This window comes from Antechinus flavipes, chromosome 4, assembly GCF_016432865.1.
Source record: "Antechinus flavipes isolate AdamAnt ecotype Samford, QLD, Australia chromosome 4, AdamAnt_v2, whole genome shotgun sequence".
NCBI lineage: Eukaryota > Metazoa > Chordata > Mammalia > Dasyuromorphia > Dasyuridae > Antechinus > Antechinus flavipes.
The window spans coordinates 386,143,583-386,166,123 of record NC_067401.1 but is presented as its reverse complement, the minus strand read 5'-3'; the positions used below and the strand labels follow the sequence as shown (position 1 = coordinate 386,166,123).

General features: G+C 38.7%; 1 protein-coding gene across 4 annotated transcripts; it reads right to left on the bottom strand.

Moving 5' to 3' along the window:
• Window positions 1-50: 50 nt before the first annotated feature.
• Window positions 51-22,484, bottom strand: KLHL12 (kelch like family member 12). 4 transcript variants are annotated; one of them, XM_051998617.1, is made up of 12 exons: window positions 22,079-22,484; window positions 17,552-17,785; window positions 10,582-10,735; window positions 9,714-9,931; window positions 7,387-7,536; window positions 5,721-5,835; window positions 4,571-4,677; window positions 3,642-3,837; window positions 2,965-3,123; window positions 2,576-2,674; window positions 1,660-1,846; window positions 51-1,475 (listed from the first exon to the last, which is right to left on the bottom strand). In XM_051998617.1, the coding sequence occupies exons 2-12, from the start codon at window positions 17,732-17,734 to the stop codon at window positions 1,349-1,351; spliced, it is 1,695 nt and encodes a 564-aa protein (XP_051854577.1). In that variant the 5' UTR covers window positions 17,735-17,785; window positions 22,079-22,484; the 3' UTR covers window positions 51-1,348. The 4 variants fall into 4 exon arrangements, with proteins under 4 accessions (XP_051854577.1, XP_051854576.1, XP_051854579.1 ...); XM_051998616.1 differs by having other exon boundaries at window positions 3,007-3,123; window positions 22,079-22,171; XM_051998619.1 differs by lacking the exon at window positions 22,079-22,484 and adding an exon at window positions 21,890-22,061.
• Window positions 22,485-22,541: the final 57 nt, after the last annotated feature.

The following is a 22,541-nucleotide window of genomic DNA, read 5'->3' as shown; positions in this document are numbered from 1 at the left end:
CCCCTTTTCCTGTAAAAGCCTTTAGTGTACAGTGAGGATCAGCCACAAACTGCACTCAAGACATGTGATTTTTAATATTTTCATAAAAAAATACAAATGAAATGAACTCTGTAAGGAATCAAACAAGACTCAAAGGAGGAGGCCTGAGTAGACTTTCAGATTAAATGTCAAGTGCATCCCTACTCAATTGACTGTGTTCTCTCCCCACTCCCAAAAGCAAACATTTCATTTCAATTCTCAATGGGGCTCAGTCAGTAAAATGGCTCAGAAGGCCACAAAAGGTGTGGAAAGCCTAATAGCAGAACATTTCTGCTTGTCCTTGATTATGCAGCACTAAGACTTTATGGGAATACTGAATTCAGGGAGAAGTCAGGAAAAATGGAGGAAAAAAATGATAGATTGAGCAGCAGCAAGAATCCCTCTCCAAGGGATGAGCCCTGCTGAAAACAAGGCTCTATCTGTTCCAAGCAGACCTTGCCATGGTGAAATGGAACCTGATATGGTTGGACAGCATATGAAATGATTGCACAAATCACTGATCCTCCAGTTTCTTCCCCTAGCACATAGTGACAACATTCCATTGGTGTGCTGTTTCATTTTCTCCAGTTGTTAGTCTCCAACACCATGAGAAACAAAGCTCTATGTTTCACACAAGGGAGAAGGATCTCTGAATGGGTACACCATCTTATTCTTCCAGGATATAGCTAGTATTCCAAATTCAGTCATACTTTACATTAAAATGGATTCCACCCTCATTTCAGCAACACTCCTGTGTCCCTAGGTTGTCTGATGATTTCCTAGTCCTCCGGCCTGTAGGTTTTGATAGAAAAACCAATTGTTTCTCTGAGGTCATTAGTGTCCTATGGAATGAAACGAGTTCTGCCACCCCTAGTTACTAGTGCACACTAATATAAGTTTTTTCTTAGAAAAAAAGGCTTGGACTTAACTAATGTTAAATCAAGTTGGCATCCTGTGAACTAGGCTGGGCACATCAGATACCCAGAAGCCATGCCCACCTCAGCTTTCTGGGACACATCAGGCACAACACAAACATTTGCTTAAGCAAAAGACAGGCTGGAGAATACCAGGAAATTCCTGGACCAAGGAATGAGAAGACAGTGATCTCTCACATGTCACTCAAAGTGCTTTCCTGTGCATTTTGGTCAACTACCCATTCCCAGGACTTGGTGCCAATACGGGAGTTCAAATAAGGATAGCCATCACTGCACCGGTGCCTGTAATCGCCCCGTCCACACAGTGAGAAAGAAATTTCTGCAAGGGATCCTTGGCTCTCCCCCAACCTGCCCCTTGAACTGGTCAATGGCTTTGGCTGGTGCTCCACCCTTGGTCACTTTTCACGGAGCACACACACGCCTGCATCACACCGCTGGGTCCCCATAGATGTCACCACTTCCCAGCTGTCGATGATGGGGTCATAGCACTCAATGCTACTCAGTAGGGAGTTCCCATCATAGCTGGGGGGGAAAAAGCAAAAGAGAGCATTAAAAGCTCTGCTCCTTCCCCTGATGAAAACAGTGTTCAATATAAAATGTTATTTGTCCCACTCCTGAACCCTCCCTCTTTCAAAAATCAAGATTGGATCCTACAAAGTCTTGCTTTAGACACATAATGAGTCCTGCCTAGTTCCTGAATCCTCACCCTGCAATAGCATAGAGCCTCCCCCGAAGTACTGTGGCCCCGACATAGCATCGTGGGGTGGTCATACTGGTAACTGTAGTCCAGGAATCAGTTCGGATATTATAAGCTTCCACAGAAGAGAGGTGTGCAGTACCATCAAACCCTCCCACGACATAAATATGATCATTAAGCAGCGCTACTCCTGCACCTGTGGAGAAAGAAGAAATACCAAATAAGTATTACTGAATTTAGGATTCTGTTCTAATTAAATCATAGAAATAGAACATTAACATCCTTGACTCATTCCTCATGGCTAATTCACCTTGGAATAACTAGGAATGCAATTACAGAACAAAATAGTCCTAGAATATCTAATCACTACCTTTGGGCAGGGGCTGATGGAGAAAACTGGAAATCAAATGGTTTTATTTCTCATTTCCACCCAATTTTTTTTGGACCAAACCTGATTCAACATTTCATTTCTTTCATAATAGAAAAAAGCACTAAAATGAGATATCATGAAAAGGCAATTTTTGCTTTTTTTAATGCCTAGCTTCGTCTATGTCTGGTATATAATAAACACTTAAAAGATTTAGAATACCATTCAAAATACTTTTTCTCCTTTGTTCCCAACCTTACTTTTAAAAAGTGTTCACTCAGGGAAGGTAAACAGCTAAGCTGTTGTCTGCAGCATCTTATCAGATAACTGGAAACTGAAATACACTTCACAACAAATGCTACTTATATGGGGAAACAGGCAAAGAGAAGAATTGGTTTTGTATACATACTTTACAAAAACGCAAGTGTTAGCACCAGTAGATAGAATCATGATTCAAGATTTCTAATGTTAAAAAGGCTTTACCAGTACTTCACAGTAACTTAAAATTAGCCCACCAGCATTGTTATCTTTTCTAACTCAAATCTGATCTTTCCTCACCTGAACGTTTAGTAGCCATTGGTGTAACATTAGTCCAGTGTCCTGTGTGGGGATCATACTTCTCAACCGAATTCAAGATATTCAGTCCATCATATCCTCCTAGAATACAAAGTAGGATCATTTTGGTAGTTCTCACAATGAATGTTTTTATTTCTCCAGTTTTCAGTTGTCCTATCATAGTTACATGCATCCTATAAAAAACACTGCACCATATTCTTAGAAACTAAATTGATCTTAGTTATTAGGAAGTAGCAATTTTATGAAAGCAGTAGGCCAATTGGAAGATATTTGTAGACTAGTCTGTATTTTGCTGAAAAAGAATTTATATGCAAAAAAACCTCAGTGTCTGAAATAGAACTCCCCCCATCTCTAAGTCTCAGTCTAAGTACCAAGGCAGTAGATCACCCCATTGGCCACCACTAGTCCGGCACCTTCCCGCGCTGTCTGCATGTCTCCCAACATGCTCCACTGGTCGATGTTTGGGTCATATCTCTCCATACTGGTGTGGCGCCTGCTCCCATCAAAGCCACCAGAAACATAGATCATATCTGCTCACACACAATGGTAAGAATAAGACGATCAACTGTAAGGATTGAAGAACGCTTTATAAATATTTCTTATGAATCTCAAAATAACCTTGCTAGATATTTGAGTCTACCTCAAAGATTTTTAATACTTCTGATCTCTTATCAATGCTGGAAATAAGCTAAAAAGCTCTGTGGTAAATGTTTTTGTGAGGTGACGAAGATGTGAAGATAAGGGATTTTAGTCAATCACTTGAGAGTAAAGTACATAAGAATGCTTGATAGCAATTCAAGGAAAAAGGAAGATTAAAAAACAGTTTTGCAGCTAGGACTTGGGGGCTTCATTACCCAATTCTTAGCCATCATAATTTCGTATAAAACTTCATTTATACTTAAGGGGCTATAGTGGCCAAATGCAATTTTGATCCTGTCACTGTCTTCTAGTTCTATCAATTTCACTCCTATGACTAACAATAGGAATGTTATAATGTCCAAGTACTCAGCCATGAAACAATGTATTGATTACCCTAAAACATGCCTACCTCCCAGAGTAGTGGCACCTGCCAGGCCTCGTCGGACATTCATGGGGGCCACAGAATACCAGACTCCATCCTCATCAGCTGTATAGTCCAGGCACTCCACTGAGCTGAGGCGGGAGCGGCCATCATAGCCACCAATTACATAGATTCTGTCATGTAGGGATACTGTGGCCACATAACGCCTTTTCCGAGTGATACTCTGTCATATGAGAACAGAACAAATACCAAACACTAGGGACTAGATTTAAAGACATCTACTAAATGCTTATAAAAATCATGAGTGCTACCCTTTGCTATCCTATGTATTCTTTCTTTCAGCCTCTGCTGAAAGTCATTACTATCCTCTTTCATGAGCTTTCCTCTACATATGATTTCCATGCTTCCAGTAAGATCTTTTTGGAAGACTCATCATTATATACCTTATTAGGTACTTCATTTAATGTCTTGTTACCATCCAGTCTCCTTCCTGTTTATTTGTAACCTAATAGGGCCTGGGGGAATATGACATCAGTTTTTTTTAAATTAGATTTTGAAAAGTATTTTGGCCACATTATTGCTCAAATCATAATCAAGATCATATAAACCCCTTTAGGAAGTCCTATGAAGTCCCTCCCCTCCCCCTAGCGCTGAGATTCTATTTCATGGGGGGGTGAGGGAGAGGGGAAGGAAGATAATTGTGATAACCAAGAGAATAGTTCAGAATCTTGTTTGCAGACTCCAACATTACAGTCCTAATACAAGCACTTAGATTTTAGCACACCTATGATTTAGAACTTCAAGAAAAGCTGAGATTGTCCTTATAGAACATCCCTGAGGAAAAATGCAATTTATTGCCATTTAAAAAGGATTCTGAAATTCTGAAAACAAAAACAAAAACAAAAACAAAACAAAACTGAAATTCTCTGCTCAGTGATATTTTTACTACTTCTTACTGGCAAAAAGCTCCATTCCTGAGTCTTGGGATCATACTTCTCTACCACGTCGATGGGGGATTGCTGGCTGCCGAACCCCCCAATCACCAGAAGTACCTCATTGGCCCCTGAGGACAAAATAAGAAAAGGATGGGTTATTTTTCCATCCCTAGTTGAGGATAGGATTCCTGCTGGTAATTCCAGAGAGGAACATTTAAAGGGGATCTACTCTTTTCAGTGATTCAGAAGAATGGTTCAAAGCAAACAGTATTCAGTAGGAATGCTTGGGAGAATGTAACTTTTTCATATAGTCCCTGATTGGGGGAACCTGCATTTCTGATTCTCAAAGAATGTAACTTTTTCATATAGTCCCTGATTGGGGGAACCTGCATTTCTGATTCTCAAAGAGTATTCAAGACAGAGAAAAAACCCAAAATACCAAAAAAAAAATAAAAAAATGTGAACATACCACTACATCATAGACTCTACTTACCCACAACAACATGAAAGGGCTGGAGAACTTATAAGAACAGTGAGTAGCTGAAGGAGGGTTTTCTTGTCTCTCATTGTGTAAAACTAAAATCTGGAGATACAGGTTTAAAGATAGGGGAAGGATTCTCTCAGTTTAACCCCATCTTCCTAAAATAGTTGGAAGCTTAGGAACTACTAAATAGATTTCTGTGGTTTCTTCTTTCTCTCTATGACATTGCTTCCTGATTTGGCCACCTGAATGACTGAACTTCTTACCAGCTGATCAAAGCTGCTAAAGCCTTGAAACTGCTCACTAGAAGAAAGCTTCTCCATTATTTTCAAAGAATAATAATTTTTAAAAATCCTGTTTCAACAGCAGTGATAAGTTTGCCTCTGTTCTCCTAGAGCATCTCAGGGCAGCTAATTTCATCAAGTTTCTAAAAGGTTGTCACATATTGGACTATTATTAGTTGCAACAATAACCTGGTCTTCTAGAAAGACTTGCATAAACTGATGCTAAGTAAAATGAGCAGAACCAAGAGAATACTGTACACAGAACAAGATTATACGATGATCAACTGTGATGGACTTGGCTCTTTTCAACAATGCAGTGGTTTCAAGGCAATTCCAATGGTCATGCTCTCAAAGTCATTTCTGTTCCTCTATTTTCACCCATCTGTTTGCCATACTTCATCCTTACCAAGTCGAGCTCTTGTTCTGGGTCCCTGCATTTGACTTCGTAGTTCTGGCCTCAGGTGGAACTTCTTTGCTTCATCAACCAGATCCCTGCATTGCAAGCTGCATCTTATGAAAGGCTAGAACACAGCCAATGTTTAAATGAATCACAGGCAATAGATTGTCAGAGATGTGCCAGCTACATTAAATGAGAAATGGATTTTGAATATATAGAACCATGAGATTGGTAGAAGCTCTGGGTGCCATAAGGGCTAATGGGAACCCTCAAAAAAAAGAGGAAGAAGCCTTGAAAATGTCCCACTATTAAAGAATTCTCAGCAATCGGTGAGGAGAACACCAGGAGGCTGTAGTGTCCTTTAAGGATGAGAGGAAGGTATATCCTGTTTGAGAACTACAGGTATACTCAGCTTTCTCACTTGCCTGACCACTCAAGGAATTCTAGTATGAATGGGACAGGAAAATGAACAGGTATATAGAGTTGCCTAAGAAGGAGGTATGCATGGGGGATATGAAAGATAATATGCAAGATAAAAGATGACATGAGCTATGGTACTAAAAAATATGTTAAGTTCTATTAGAATTAGAATAGCCTCTATTTCTTTTCTTGCCAAATAGATTAACTAGTAAGATAAGTGGCAAAGTGGTGGAGAGAGCCAGCCCTGAAGTCAGGAAGACTAAAGTTCAAATCCAACCTCAGACAATAGGTGTATGACCCCAGACAAGTCACTTAACCCTATTTGCCTCAATTTCCTCATCTGTAAAATGAATTGGAGAAGGAAATGGCAAATCACTCCAATATCTCTGCCAAGGAAAGCCCAAATGGGGTCACGAAGAATCAGACACAACCGAAATGATTCAACAACAAACAACAATGATGTAGGAGGCCAATAAAAAGGTTGTAAACTGACTTGGCTCACAGCTATATTTTATAATATAAATTGATAATTTAAATGCATCAAATTAGGATGGTGACATAAAACATTTTCAAGATAATTTCAGTTAGCTTATACCTAACCTTAACTTCTCTACAGTCTCCAAAATAAGAAATTATTCCTGTCCCTTACTGGTCAGTCCTGTTTTCCTAATCAATCTAAAATGGGATCCCCTTAATAGAGGTGACTTGGGAGCAAGACTAGTTGCTAGTAGTTAGCTGTGTGAAGTGATCAAGCCTGAGCAGGCAGCAAGCCACAATGAAGAAGAGGAAGAGTTCAAGGACTGTTCCTGCCCACTGACAATCTGCGTAACACTAAACGAATTACTGTATTCTGTTTCTTTATTTGTAAAATGAAAGGGCTGGTACAGATGACTGCTAAGACTTTTAAGTCTATGAGTCTAAACAATAAATTCAAAATAACAAAATAAAATGAAATGATGTATATGAATTTACTGGACACATGTGTAATTCAAAGCCTCCCTAGACAGTAGTCTAGGTAGTACTTCTGACTACACAGATTGGTAAAATTAAATACATTCTCCTAGTTCACTTGTGTTTTCAAGAATATGTCTCTTTTCAGTACCCTTTAAAACCCTAGTTTCCTGGTGAGGAAGGTCTTTTAGGAAAACTCTTATCTAAGTCTCACATACAGAGAATAGAAATCTTATTCAGTGCATGTGGCTGACACACAGCAACCAAAGGAGGTGGTAGAGTCTAGGCATCTCCTAGGACCTACCTCAGCATCTATTACATCCGTGATGTACCTGGGGGTCAGCAGGGGCATCCGGACATACTGTAGCAAGTCAGGCAATGATTCCTCCCTCTCTTTTTTGGCATGCTTCACCCAGTTGATGACAGCCTCAAAGACTGGCTCTTCAGAATCTACCTGCAAATATGCCATAAAGAATATGGGTCACTACTATTCAATTAAGTTAATAGTTACTTATGGGATAAATGAAGTTTTGTTAAAGAAACATTTTTATTTTCCTCCAAAACTCCCTTTTTAAGTGGCCCAGCTGCAAGGAACAGTTTCCTGTGCTATGATTAAAATCAAGTCAGACAGAGAATTATAGGTAGATTGATGATTATTTTCTAAGAACAATATAACCAATAGGAGTAAGATATCCATTTTCATCTTTAATTTCTTGTCTTCCTTAGCCTTCAGAAACTTGAGAACATTTATTATCTTCAACTCAAAACTGAACCTTAAATTAACCATTCATTCATAATTCCTCTTTACATAAGAGGCACAGTTCCTAGCATACATAACACTCTGAAGACTGTAACAACCGAGCACAGAGAGTCAAAATCAGGCCACTTGGAAGACAGGGAAAACTAAAGCAATTAAAACATCAATCCCTCATTAGAAAAGGGAGATAGGTTTGAATCCTGTATTTTTTTGTGTCTGATTTTCTATGATTAAGGGTCAGAGTAATACTTTTCTCCATTAATCCTATTACCAGATGCTTCGCTGTTAATTTTTTCCAGGAATTTGAATTATTAAGAAGCATATCTTGAACTTTTAGTATTTTATCATTATTAAAGTGGAAATGGCAGAAATCAGTGGAACAAAAGAGGCACACACTAGATTCCAATTAATATTTCTTGGCTTAAAATCAAGATAAAAAAGAAAAACCAGAAAAAAGAAAAAAAGTGAAAATGGTATGCTTCTATCTATATTCAGACTCCATAGTTCTTTCTCTGGATGTGGATGGCATTTTCCATCATCATCAGTCTTTTGGAATTGTCTTAGATCATTGTATTGCTGAGAAGAGATAAGTCTATTAAAATTGATCATTTAAAAAAATTTTTTATTTAATAATTACTTTGTATTGACAGAATCCACGCCAGGGTAATTTTTTTTACAACATTATCCCTTGCACTCATAAAATTGATCATTATACAATGTTGGTGTTACTGTGTACTATATTCTATGGTTCTGCTCTCTTCAGTCAGCATCAGTTCATGTGTCTTGCAAGGTTTTTCTGAAGTCTGCCAGCTCATCATTTCTTACAGAATGATAGTATTTCATTACATTCATATATCACAATACTTCAATGCTTGTGCATCCCACATCCCCCGATTCTTTGCCATCACAAAGAGAACTGCTCTAAACAATTTTGTACATGTGGGTCCTTTCCCCTTTTTTATGATCTCTTTGGAATATAGACCTACTAGTGGTATTGCTAGAACAAAGATTATGTACAGTTTTATAGCGTTTGGGGCATTATTACTCCATTTCTTGCTCAGTCATTATTTAATTGGAGAGTTATTAGGGTAGCAATGTAATATCATCTATAGATACTTCTTACTTTATATAAATTTGTATAATGCAAATTCAACTTAACTTAAAGAATTCTGAAAGAAATCCTCATTCCAAAAAAAAAGTCACCTAAGTTTAATTTTACTGTAGAGTATTGTGCTTGCTCTCTCTATACTCCTGCCTCTTGACTTCACACTCTGTGGCCTCCTACTGCCCCACCAAACAAATATACTTCAAATGAAAGTAGAATGAACACATGGAAAGATGACTACTACTGTTGCCACATCAAGGGCTTGACTTTTGAAATCTCAAGCTCTGATAGTGAAGATCTTTGTTGTTCTCTGCCCACCTGACTTCATTTTTGGCCCCAGTCCCTTCATGTCATGTATCTGAGTTTGGCAAGAATATATCTACTTCTGTGTTCCTTTAGTTCCAATCAGGCCTCCATGTGACTGCCCTGGCTTTTGAATGTACCTCTTCCTGTTCTCACTTCTTCTTCCAGCTCCCTCCTTACACAGATGTGTGACCATCTACCGCCTTCCCTCTCCCCCTTTCCCATAGCTTTGAGTAAATGCACATTACATAAAAATCGCTTTGCACAGAGATATGCAAATTGGTCCATTTATGTAAAGCAAAAAATGCTTATATATAGAACTACTCTCTTTTCCCAGCATTAGTTTATCCCAATATTGAGAGACAGTGGTGCCCTTAATGAAGAAAGGAGTAACAGTAACAGCTGATAACATTTTGTGGCCAAGAAAGCGCTGTGTGAAGGTGAAGCCACTAAGGCAAAACCATACCTGAATTTCGTCACATTTGATTAGCTTCTCCACCTCTCCTTGGCTCAGAAGGATGAACTCTTCATGCTGTACCACTTCAGGAAAATGCTTCTGACTGAAGACTTCAGCTGCCTGCATCAGGTCAACACAGTTGTGTGTCTCAGCAAAATCTCTGATGCCTAGGCAGTTAGATGGGTCCAGCTGGCTTTCGAGGAATTCACAGCAGGCTTGCTTAACACCTATGCAAACACCAACAATGAGAAAAACTTTAAGACATCTTGGAGGAGCTGAATGTATCTACATTCTTTGGACCCAGCTTTATTGCTGTATGTTAAAAAACTGAGCCATGGTTAAGGTACAAACTGAAAAATCAAAGGTAGGCATTCTAAATGTGATTCTACCTTATAAACTGTTCAAATTCCATCTGCATTCAAGTCTACCAAACAAATGAGGCCTATTTTTTGGTGCAGAAAGGCTGCAATTTCTCACAATTCTCCAGCAAGTAGTTCAGGACATAAAATTAAATCCACAAATATGTACAAAAGCAACAATGTCATATTAAGGCAGTTTGTTTTGTGTGGATTACAAAGAAACCTCTAACTATGGAAATGAAGCATTACCAGTATCAAAGGAAAAACTGGAATAGGAAAAGATTACTGTATTCAACTTCATCACAGTTTAGAACTCACAGTCCCCACTGATAAAAGCCCCTTTCTGAAAGGAATTTGACAATCTTGGATGTTATAATATATAGCAACTGATATGCACTGTTTGGTATGTTTCTTTAAACCAGAAAATAGCAACATGCTATTACATACATTCTTTGTCACAGGCTACCTTTATCAATAATTTCAAAAAATAAAGGAGAAGCTTTGTGTGACTAGAATACCTTTTAGCTGAAGCAAACAGGCTGCAGGAAGCAGTTCCTGGACATTCTCCACTGTCACATGCACTGTCTCTGTGTACACAAAGTCCAATAGGATTTCCATAGTGGAGGCAGTCAAACCTTGAATATCAACATATGGCTTCCCCTTTTCTGAGAGCTGCAGATACAAAGAGTGGTAAACAGTGGTTGAAATTCCAAGGTTCAGATGAAATCTCATTTGATTAAACCTGAAGATCAAAATTGTTAACACTCTAAAATTTGTGAAAACAGAAGCCTATAGAGAGGCATACTGTATTATTTGAAAGTAGAACTATACAAAGCCTCCTTAGATAAATTCATAATTTGGAAGAGTCAAGAAATGCAGGTAGACACTGTTATTTGCCACCCCGCCCCCATGCCCACCTAAGTACATTGAATCTACAAGCTTCTATTTTCACAAGGTTTTAACAACAGTATTGCAACATACAGCATTATATATTATACATACTATCACCTAGAGCAGAGTTTCTTAAACTTTTTCTACTTGTGACTCTTTTCACCTGAAAAATTTTCACATTACCCCATTATATATTACATAATATATATAATTACAATATATTATATGTAAAATATACATATATAAACAAAATAAACATTTACTGATAATAAATCATAATTTCACAACCCTCACATTCAGCTACTCTATGTCTGACCTCAGTTTAAGAATCTCTGATCTAGCGAACAATGATATTAAGAAATGAGCTTTTGCAGCACTTCCAGCTTAGGATCATTGGAAGCACTGCACAATTTCCCAAATTTAATCCAGGACAATTTTCTTCCCCTACTGCATCCTGGATCCAACTTATTTGTTAAACCTTGCAAATTCCTAATTTTCTGTATTATGATACTACATGTTGGGACACTGCTTTCAGGCACCTAATCTGTTGAGTTGAATTGTTAACAAAAAATAAGGATAATTACTTGCTGGATGTCATATAATGAATTCTTTGGTCAGAGGGGGAAATACTAGAAAATATGACTAAAGATCATGAAGTGTTGAAACAGAAGCCCTTAGGATCCAGGTGGTAAATGCATCACTAGCTGCCCAGTGAAGGCAAGTGCATCAGAAGAGAAAGGAAAAATTAAACATTTTTACAACTGGTTAGTATCTGACAGTTTGATGATTTAAAATAGAGGGATGACAGCCTCTGATCAGGGATAATAGGAACCTAACAAAGGCTAGTAATACATTTGAATGGAACTTTATAAAAGTGATTCAGCAAGATTTAAACTGAAAAAGGAAGTGAAGGGAGGAAACTGCTTTTGTTAATTCATCCACCAAACTAGATGGCACAGAACGTTACTACAATGTAGACAGATTAGGAGCAGATACATCCTGTTCACTGGAGGCGAAATCCTAAGAAAGGGAGCCAGCATTTAAAAAATCCATGACCTTGGTTATTCCTAGAGAGTCCCATAGGATAGGTAAGAAACATGCTGAGCTAGAAATTATAACAAAAGGAAACAAATCTGACCTCATAGGTCTCTTCTGAAGCTTGATGGGATGAAATCTACAATTTTATTCCAAAGAAAGAAGATAGTTAAAAGGGAAAAAATAGTATTTTATATCAAGAAGATAAATTACCATGGGAAAATTCAAGAATCTAAGGGAGAAAAGTAGGATAGAGAACATTTAGGTTAAAAATCAACAAAGGTGTATTAAAATGAAAAGCTGTCTCAGAGAAAAGAGAAGAGGGGGAAAGGACAGAGACAGAAAGGGAATTGTTCTGCCAAAAGCAGAACAACTAATAACTTCATGGCTTGACTTAATAATATTCCCTTTACCCAAAAATATAGAGGAATTGAGATGAATAAAACCCATATTGACATTCTGTTATCTGTGTTTGTTGTTTAAAAAAGGCTACACAATAGATGTACTTTGAAGTCTGTCCATTTCGTGATCACTGTATTTAGTAATATGATTTTTTGTATGGGTTCTTTGCTAGGACAGGGATATCATGTGATGAAAATACTTATATTTGTGTAATATTTTATAGCTTCTCAAAATGCTATCACATGTATGATTTCATTTAATTGAAATAACTCTTTGAGGAGGGCAACATAATAATCATTATGTGTCAGTTTCCTCATCCATCAAATGAGGAAACTAGATGATTTCTAATGTTTCATTTAGTTCCCAATCTATGGTTTCATGATCTTATTTATCTGTAATGTTCTCTTCTTGACCATATAATCGTTCTCTGGGAGCAGGTTTCTTGGGGACTTTTGGAGGCAGCCTTAGTTTCAGTTCAGTGTAATAATCACCTCAAATGCAGCCAGCTGTTAAAGTCCAATCCTTTATTGTCTCTTCCAACATAGCTCGGTTAGCTTTCCTTGGTTTCGAGAGCTCTTGTTGCTAGTCCTTTGCCTCTGCCAGCTTCAGCCTCCAGCTCCCTCTGAATCCAAAGCCTCCAGCCAGCACAATGGTGAAATATCAAATGTATCTGACTCCTCCTCCGAGAGAGTGGGCTTGTGGGAGCTGTGACTTGTGAATCTCCTCCACTGAATCCTGACTTGTGAATCTCCTGAAGTCTCTAGTTGGCTTGTGGGAGCTCCTTATATATGATCTCTTAAAGGTATGAACTCTAAAGGTGTGAACTCCAAAGATGTGAACCAAGTACATAAACATTGTTTCTATCATTTCCAGTGACTTAGCACCTTGTTTCAAGTTCTGGCCCATAACATCTCCCGCTTTCTTTTGATTTAGAACATAGGTGGTCATGACCTTCTTGACTTCTCAAGGTGAGAACCCCCACAAAAAAGATGATCACGCCTTCCCTGACTGCTCACAAAAGGAGTGAAAACACCATAAAAAGAAGTGATCATGCTCTTCCTGACTTCTCAGGAAGGGAGATGAAAATACCAAAGGAAATGGGAAATCAAATCAGATTAGTGGGTTTCTGAAGGGGCTCACTTGAAACAGGTATACATAAATCCATCAATATGGGAGATATTATACATAATTACATAAATTACATAAGCACATAGGAATATAACACAGGCTAGTAGTGATGTAACAAATAACATGAATCATCATGAGAATTTATACATGTCCATAAGTCCTAGAAATAGTCCAAAAGGAATCCATTGTCCATTAGTTCATGTGCCAGGAATCCAATAATTTTTGCAAACTTTTAAGTCCTGCAATAGTCTCATCAACAATTTTTCATCTCAAGGAATCCAATGATTCCTGATGGTTTTCAAGTCCTTTAACAGTCTCATTATCAGCCATGCTCTTTCAGTGTCAGATATTTCTTAGATCTTCTCCTTTGTTTTGAGGTTTTTCTCCTTTTCTGTTTCTCTCCAAGTGCTCATTGCCACCCATCTGTTTCCTTCTCCATATGTAGGAATTCAAGCAAACCCTTTTTCCCAAGCAGTTAACCTATCTAATTCCCTTCTATTTACCACTTTTGGGTCTCTCCACATCAGCTAGCAATTACATTAAACCTGTTTGCAATGGACACTGCCCTGTTGGTTTAAAAAGCCTGTATTCGCCCCAGTTGTAATCCCTTTTGCTATCTGATTGCTTTTTGGCTGATAGATCACATCAGAGTCCTGACCTTCTAAAGACTCTTTGGGTGTAAACTCAGCTGTCATCATGCCCCATCTGTCTTTTGATTGAGATCTTAAAGCTGGGTCCTACCTCTTATTTCCCTGGGTCAATCTACATTCTGAGGCCCAGTGGAAGCCTTGATTGCATTTTGGACATAGGGTTTCGGGTTTTATTCTCTCACCCTGTCCTCTCACTATATCTACATTGGGCTCTCAGATGTCCTAGTTTTCCACACTGAAAACATTGACGATTTTTTCTATAAGTCCCCTGTCAAGAGGGACCCTGTCTTTCCATGTTCATCATTGGTTGGGTATAATAAGTACTTGTGCCCACTGTGGCACAGCGTCTTATGATCTCCTTTAAAGGAGCATCTTTGTGTAGTCCCCATATAATTCTTTTGCAAATCTCATTAGCATTTTCCTTAGCCAGATGTCTGGTCATTATTTCTGTAGCTGCATTTTCTCCAATGGTTCTTGTGAGAGCTGTTTGCAAACGTCCCATGAAAACCACAAAAGCTTCATTGGGACCTTGCTTTATTTTGGTGAAGGCTTTACCTCCATCTTTCTGTCCAGGGAGGCCCAAGCTTTTATTGCAGCCTTAGAAATTTGCTCATACACTGTTATGGGATAATTAGTCTGTTCTGAATTCTCTCCATACTGACCTTCACCTGCTATTTGGTCAAAAGTGATTTTTACATTAACTCCTATTTTTGCCTATTGCATCTGGCTTGAATCCTACATAATTCATGATACTCCAAAAGCCACAACAAGTTTTGTCCAGGTTCTAAACATTCCTTGCTATGGATTTCCAGTCACTGGGGGGGTTAGGATTTCATAAGACAAATTATCCAGTAACATCTAAACATAAGATGATGTAATCCCATAAACCTTTTTTCAAATCCTTAATTTTTTCCAGATCAAAAGGAGTATATCTTCTCCTTTTTTGACCTGAAGAGTGAAGCTCTTCAATCACAGGGTATGCATTTATAAAATCAGATACATCCTAGCCTTCATTTTTTGCCTTAACTAAAGCCTTTTCTAATCTTGTCATAGGCTGCTTCATAGGTGATTCTGTTTGTGTCACTGCCTCTCCCCCTCCTCCTTCTCCCTCCACCCATGAAGGGTTAATTGAGGGGAGTAAGTCAGGGGAGGGGAAATGATCTAATTTCTCCTGCTATGAATTCTTATCTGATTCCTCATTCTTTTCACTTAGTTTAGTTGGCACCTCCCCCTCCTGCTCTTTCTTCTTTTTCCTTATTCTAACACTTATATAATTTCCTAAAGCCAGTTGTATTAAATTATATGTATTGTGTGTCTTCGGAAATTAAGTCAGGTCCATTTTTATTGGAGTATTCACCTAGTTGCTCTCCTACTAATTTCAATTCCTCTAGATCCAATTCTTTTTCCATAGAGAACCAAGGAGATTTGTACTGTACAGTTTCTAAAAGTTCAGTGATCTGCTTCCAAATTATAATCAAACCTTGGCTTTCCATAACCTTAACAATGCTCTCTACACATTTTCCTTGAAGAGAAACAGAAGGCTATTTTCTAAATATCTGTCCCATTTCAGCTGAAATTCTACTTTAGCTCTTTGACAACATTTCCTTGTTGTACTCACTCTATTTTCTGGGTCGAAGAGACTTTTCCACTGGATCAGGATCATGTCTGTCCATTCAGGAGCCAAAATATAATGTTCTTTTCTCTAAAGTATAATGTTCTTTGGGAGCAGATTTCTTGGGGGGCTTTTGGAGGCAGCCTTAGTTTCAGTTCAGTGTAATCAATCACCTCTTGACAAGACAATCCTTTATTGTCTCTTCCAACATAGCCCAGTTAGCTTTCCTAGGTTCTGAGAGATCTTGTTGCTAGTCCTTTACCTCTGCCAGCTTCAGCCCCCAGTTTCCTTCTCTTATCCAAAGCCTCCAGCCAGCACAAGGTGAATATCGAATGGATGTGACTCCTCCTCCGAGAGAGTAGGCTTGTGGGAGCTGTGACTTGTGAATCTCCCCCACTGAATCCTGACTTGTGAATCTCCCAAAGTCTCCAGTTGGCTTGTGGGAACTCCTTATATATGTTCTATTAAAAGTGTGAACTCTAAAGGTGTGAGAGATGTGAACTCTAATGTGTGAACTCTCCCAAAGGTGTGAACCAAGTACATAAGCATTGTTTCTATCATTTCCAGTGACTTAGTACCTTGTTTCAAGTTCTGCCCATAACATTTATCCATATTTACAAATAAGAAAATGGTTTTCAAAAGATTTTTAGAGTTAGTAAGATGCAGTGCTAAGACTAAAATCCAGACTCTTTTCAGTCCAATGAGCCTTCAATGCCATCATACTGACTCTATGGATTCCTACCAGTTTTCAAAAATGTGATACTGTTTTCTACCTCTCTCTTATTCTAGATATCCTTAAAAATTCTCTACTTTTATTTCACATCTTATATATAAAAACATACTATAAAAGATGCTTTTGTGAATGAGCAGTGGGGGAATTCTTTTACAGGACAACTTTACATTCATAATTTTCAACCAGATGCCTGAAGAAAAAAAATTTAGAAAAAGGCTTAGATTCTTCATAATGTTGCCAAAGAATAGAATGTATGCTATGTAATTAGCAATTAGTAGTTCTAATTCTAATTCTAATCAGCAACTGCTGAGTACACCCTCATAACTATCTCAAGACTAAATGGATCAGAATCATCTAGTTCTGATGCCCACAAAATAGAATATGCCAGAGAGTCAGGCGGAAAGTCTATGTTTACCAAAGACTTTATCTGTGGAACTACATTTCAGATTTCTATATATTTCCATTCCAAATAAATAGATCAGAATTAACCTAGACTTAGTATCTTAAATAAAGTAGTCAGATTTTAGACAAGCAAGAAAGTTAAGTATGTAAATAATACAATTCACAGTCAAGGCATGTCTGCTCTGACACTCAATATGTCTTCACTCATCAACATGTCTAAATGTTTACTGACATAATTTTAGGATTAGGGGATCAGATCCTTTAAATCTCCTTACAATCTGTTCCAGGCTGTGAAATGCAAAAAAACGCTATTGTTCAGTCTTCCATAATTAGCATATGTAGCCAACTTATTCTAGGTTTCGAGGTCTAATGACCTTACTTACAGCATCTCTCCATATTCTGTCCAGCATGCCATTTCTTGTCAAGTAAACTTTTTCTTAATCTCTGTTATTTTTTCACATTCCAGATTTAGTACCTTTTTCCAACAACTTCACAGACAAGGTGAGAACTAATTTTCCTCAGACTATGGCCTAAAAATACCATGGAAATTTATCAGACTTTGTTATTTGATACACATGGCTAGCAAGCTCTAATTTGGAGTTCTGAAACCTGGAAAAAGTTAGTTTTCTACTTACCTCACTAGTGAACATAGCACAGAAGTAATCACTACAAGCAGCCAGCACAATCCGATGGGCAGGGAAGTCTTTTTGCTCCACTTTCAATGTAACATCACAGAGGGTATTGCTCTTCCGGAGAGAGTTCATTGAATTGAGGATGGACTTGGCATGTGAGTTTGTCATTATGTCTTTGGGAGCCATATTGCCTCCCCCCAGGCAATATGGAGACAGTGAAAAAGGAGTTCTGGGATTCTGCAAGTAAAAGAGGAAAAAAGCTAGGGTGCTTCCAGATATCTAGGGCCTGAACCATTCTCTAAGAGTTTCAAAAATAAACGATAAATTAGAAATATAAATATTACAATGTTTATCTCAAGGTTTCACAGATAATTACAGTATTAAGAAAAGGCAAAATGACATGCAGACAACTCTTAAAAATTTTCATGTGATGTATTGGTCTACTTGCTATCTAGGGGAGGACGTGGAGGGAAGGAGGGGAAAAGTTGGAACAGAAGGTTTTGCAAGGGTCAATGCTGAAAAATTACCCATGCATGTATCTTGTAAATAAAAAACTATAAAAAAAAGAATAAAGCCACCATTGCTATTATAGAAAAAAACAAAAATAAAAAACTTTCGTGTGAGAAAATGTAGAATTTCATGTTATCTGAAGTTTAATAACATGGCTTTATTAATCCTGTCATTTCCTTCTTTCCATTTCTACCATCCTAATACAGGTGTTTATATCCGCATATTTATACTATATTTCATCTGTCTCCTAACTGGGAATTCTTCATATATTCCCTTCTCCTCCAATGCATGCTATGTGCTGCTATCTAGGATGTGTATATCTGTGTTTTATCTCCCTGAACTGATTATAGGAACCCTAGCTTACACTTGCTTTTTCTGTCTCTAAGAGTACTTGGTACTGGCCTTTGGATATTGCTTAATAAATATTTATTGATTGCCTTAATATAAATTAGAGAACATATGCAAACTACAAATTGTATCAAAAGCCAGTGTCAACGAGTAGCATAAATCATTTATATATTAGTATATCTCAGAAGAAATACTGTTCAGATAGAGGAAATACATTATCAGTTCCTAGATAACAAAACTGGTAAAAAGAGTAATATTGGACAACTGCAACAATGAGACAGTTGAGATAAAGACAAACTAAAGTTCCAAACTACTAAAAGTAGTTTCAGAGGGCAGAAGAATCAGGTTCAGAACTAATACTGATCTGATTCAAAAAAGAAATAGAGCAGAACCTTGGGCACAGGTGGATTTTGTTTTGGAGTTTCTAATAACCAAGGAGACATCTTGCAGAAAGACAGAGAAATGCCTTAATAAAGTAAATCTAAAGTAGAATCTATAAAGTTTAAAAACATGATATGTAAGATTGCATTGCCTAAGACTCTAAAAGGGAAATAGCTCAAGAAAATGAAAGAGGAGAGCTCACAAAATTATGAATGATTTTTAATGATCAAGAATAAGGGATGGTGGCTCAAAAGACAAATTATGAATATATAAGGAGCTCTGGCATGAGCTCAGATTTTACCTTTTTTACAGCTTCTGTTAAAACCATCAACTAAAAATGTTAAATCCCTTAGAATAAAAAAGAGGTTTGTGAGTTATTAAGGGAAAGGGACCACACCTCTCCATTATAAAGACATGCCATACAAATCCAAATTTTAAACTTTTGCTTTGAAAAGGGAGCTAGACTGGATATCTATGTTGGAGGCATAATCTACCAAATAAGATGGAGAAAGAGGCTGACTCCTCTGTGTTGGAAACCAGAAAAACTCATACAAATGAGAGGAAATTGTTCCTCCCCTTGGGTTAGGAGATCTGAAATTTTAAAAAGCTTTAAAAAAGATTAAAAAAAAACAAAAAAAAACAGGAGAAGGTGCATCTAGCCAAGGAAGACTATATGAAAGAACATTGAAGACTTTAGTCCAGAATGAACTAAGGTTGAAAAAAATAATGACAATGTCAAAATGAGCATTTTTAAAAAACTTTTGTTTAAGGCAAGAACAAGAAGAAGAAAAAAAGAGGTCTTTAAAATGAGGGGAGATATTTTAAGCATAACTACTCATCTCTGATTTTTTTCTCATCTTCTCTATAAGGAAAAATAATCTTTAAACTGGAAATAATATATTCAAAAGAATTGAAATCTATAATAAACAAAGATTTATAAATATTGTTGCTAAAAAAAAAAAGAAAAATTAGGAAAAATGTTTTCTGCTGTTGAGGATTTGAGTCTAGTAGATATATATGTCGGCTAGGTGGCGCCAAATTGATAGAATGTCAGGTGTGGCATCAGAAAGACTCACCTTCCCCAAATCTGGCCTCAAACATTATTTGTTTGATCCTGGTCACTTGTCATTTTACTGTTTGCTTCCATTTCCTCATCTGTCAAATGAGCTTGAGAAGGAAACAGCAAACTCCTCCAGCATCTTTGCTAGTAAACCCAGACAGGGTCACAAGGAGTCAAATATGATCAAAAAGTGACTGAACATCAGCTAGATAAGGCAGAGCATTACACGAATTAAAATTTTCCTAGCCTAGACGATAATAGAAAAATTTAACTACCATTAGTGATATGTGAGAAATCAAGGAGCACAAAAACGGTACTAGAAAGCAGGAGAGGTTAATTTTCCCCTAAGTTTAGAAGTCTACATAATTCAATTATTAATGATCTCCAGCAAAACCCTAAAAAAAGATTAAGCTGGTAGATTGAGTAGTGAGCAAGGGAAGTAGTCACCATTAAGACCCAGAATTGGTTCATAAAAAAAAATCCTGTCAGAATCAATCAGAACAACAGTATATCTGCATTACATCTCTTAGGGTATTCCTTGTAAGTTAAATGGAAAGATTACGGTTGGTAAAGTGTGCTGATTGTCAACTCAGGCTTATGAGAAAAACTGTTTCTGACTAGTTCTGTGTTATCTAGTTATATGACTGACTTCACCTCTTCAGATTATAGTTCTCTCAATTCTGAAATATAGGATTTTATTTATTTATTTTTTTGATTAAATGATTTCTACAGCCCCTTGCAAAACTTATCTTTTATGATTCTATTCATGAATGGGCATCTCTCTTATTAAGTAGTGACTGACCAAAGTTAAAATGCATCAATAAAACAATTAGATTGAATTGCATTAAAATTTCTTGATCTGAACACGCAGAAGCCCACCACCTATTTAGAAACAAAATGCTACCTTCCAGATTCAGTAACTGCTTACTCATGGCCATCATTACATAAACAAATGGTAGGGTTTGACAAAGTGACAGTTACCCAAATATGCTGACTGGTCAAACTTGAACTAGTCCACTTTTTAAAACTGATACAAACACTATTTGGGGCAAAGAATGGAGGAGATTGACAATTTGCCCCATTTTCTTTAGCATAAAGCTTTTCAAATGATCAAGAGAATATGATGATTGAATTCATATTGGAGTCTTTAATGGTTTCCTTGCAACTAGCATTTTTCAGCATCAAAGAGACAATTCCAAGCCACTTCATTAGCAATACACTTATCACAATTCTTTCATTAACAGTTATCTTTAAAAAAAAAAAAAAAAAAGACCAGGTTAAACCAAACATCATCTATACAGTGACCACTGTTCCTACCGTACAGATGAAAACAAATGACTAAAGCATGAGCCACTATAAGATCAAGGGACGTTGAATTACCAGGTATTCGCTGAGGGCACAGAAATGTCCCAGGTTAGGCAGCCAGATAGAGACAGCACAGTGGTTAAAGCCACCGGACCCAGTCAAAAAGTCTTGAGTTCAAATCTAGCCTTAGACAAGCACTATGCGACCTTGGACAAGTCACTTGTTTGCTTCAGTTTTCTCAACTATAAAATGGAGAGAATAAAAGCACCTTCCTCACAGGATGATTGTGAGGTGTAAAGGAGGTATTTGTGAAGAAAGGAGGATAGCTTGGTGCAGTCCCTGGCACATCTAAATGCTTATTCCCCTCTCTTTCCATGGAAAAGAGGAAAAGAGAGCTGGAATGAGCCGGCAAACTGGAATTGAAATCCTGGCCTTGGACCGAAGTACCTGGATGGCAAGTCGTTTGTCATTTGTAAAACGTGGATGTTGGATAATGATCTCTCAAGTGCATTCCAACGCTAAAGTCTCCCATCCTACGCTTACGGCGGACCCCAAAGGGCTCGTAGTGCCGCTCACAGCAGGCCACCACGTCCGGAGCTGATCCCCTCCCGCCCCCTCCAGCTGAGTCCTGGGGTTCCCCCAGAGACGCAAAGTTTTAAGGGTAATGGTAATGTGGGGTTCAACAGCGATCCACTTTTAATTGGCAATAGGATGCCGAAAGGCCCCCTTTCCCCTACCCCAGAGGAAGGCTGCTCCCCGGAGGAGGGGGCGGCGGCTCCGGGCTCAGTGACCGGACAGCTCCGCCCCTTCGTCCCGCAGGGTCCGCACCTCCGGGTGCCTTCCCGGCCACACGGGGGCGACAGCGCGCGGACGGGGCGGGGAGAGGGCAGGGGAGGCTCAACTGTGGCTCCCTCCACCCAACTCACCTCAGCACCCCGCCCGACCCAGCCAGGCAGGGCCGGCCCCCCGCCCGAGGGGGTGGGGTGGGGTGCGGGGCCCGCAGGCGGCTCAGTGGGCACCGAACAGCCGCCGCCGCCGCCGCCTCCCGGTCCCGGAGCCGCCAGAATCGTGGTTGTCGTCGTCGTCGTCGTCGCCGCCGTCGCCGTAGTAGTCGCTGTCGCTGCCGCCGCCGCCGCGCGACGTGATGACGCACGGAACGCGAAGACGGGCCCCTTCGTTTTTTTCGAGTGCCACGTGACTAGAGGGGGGTCACATGACCCTCTTCTAGCCGTCCACCTCCCGGTGCTGCTCCGAGCGGGCTGGAAAAGCGGAGGAGGGAAAGGAGACTTTCGCGGAGTGTAATGGAGGTTGGCCGGCACGCTGACGCCTCTCTTCTACGGCGGCCGGCTTGGCAGGGCCGAGGACGAAGAATGGAGGGAGGCCCCCCGC

What these genes read in the sequence shown, in the direction of transcription:
- KLHL12 (XM_051998617.1), bottom strand. Translation starts at nt 17,734, where the DNA reads ATGGCTCCCAAAGACATAATGACAAACTCACATGCCAAGTCCATCCTC. An exon ending in GTGCTATGTTCACTAGTGAG is followed by an intron (nt 10,736 to 17,551) that starts GTAAGTAGAAAA and finishes TTGTATCTGCAG; the next exon opens with CTCTCAGAAAAGGGGAAGCC. An exon ending in AGGCTCTATGCTATTGCAGG is followed by an intron (nt 1,476 to 1,659) that starts GTGAGGATTCAG and finishes TTTCCCCCCCAG; the next exon opens with CTATGATGGGAACTCCCTAC.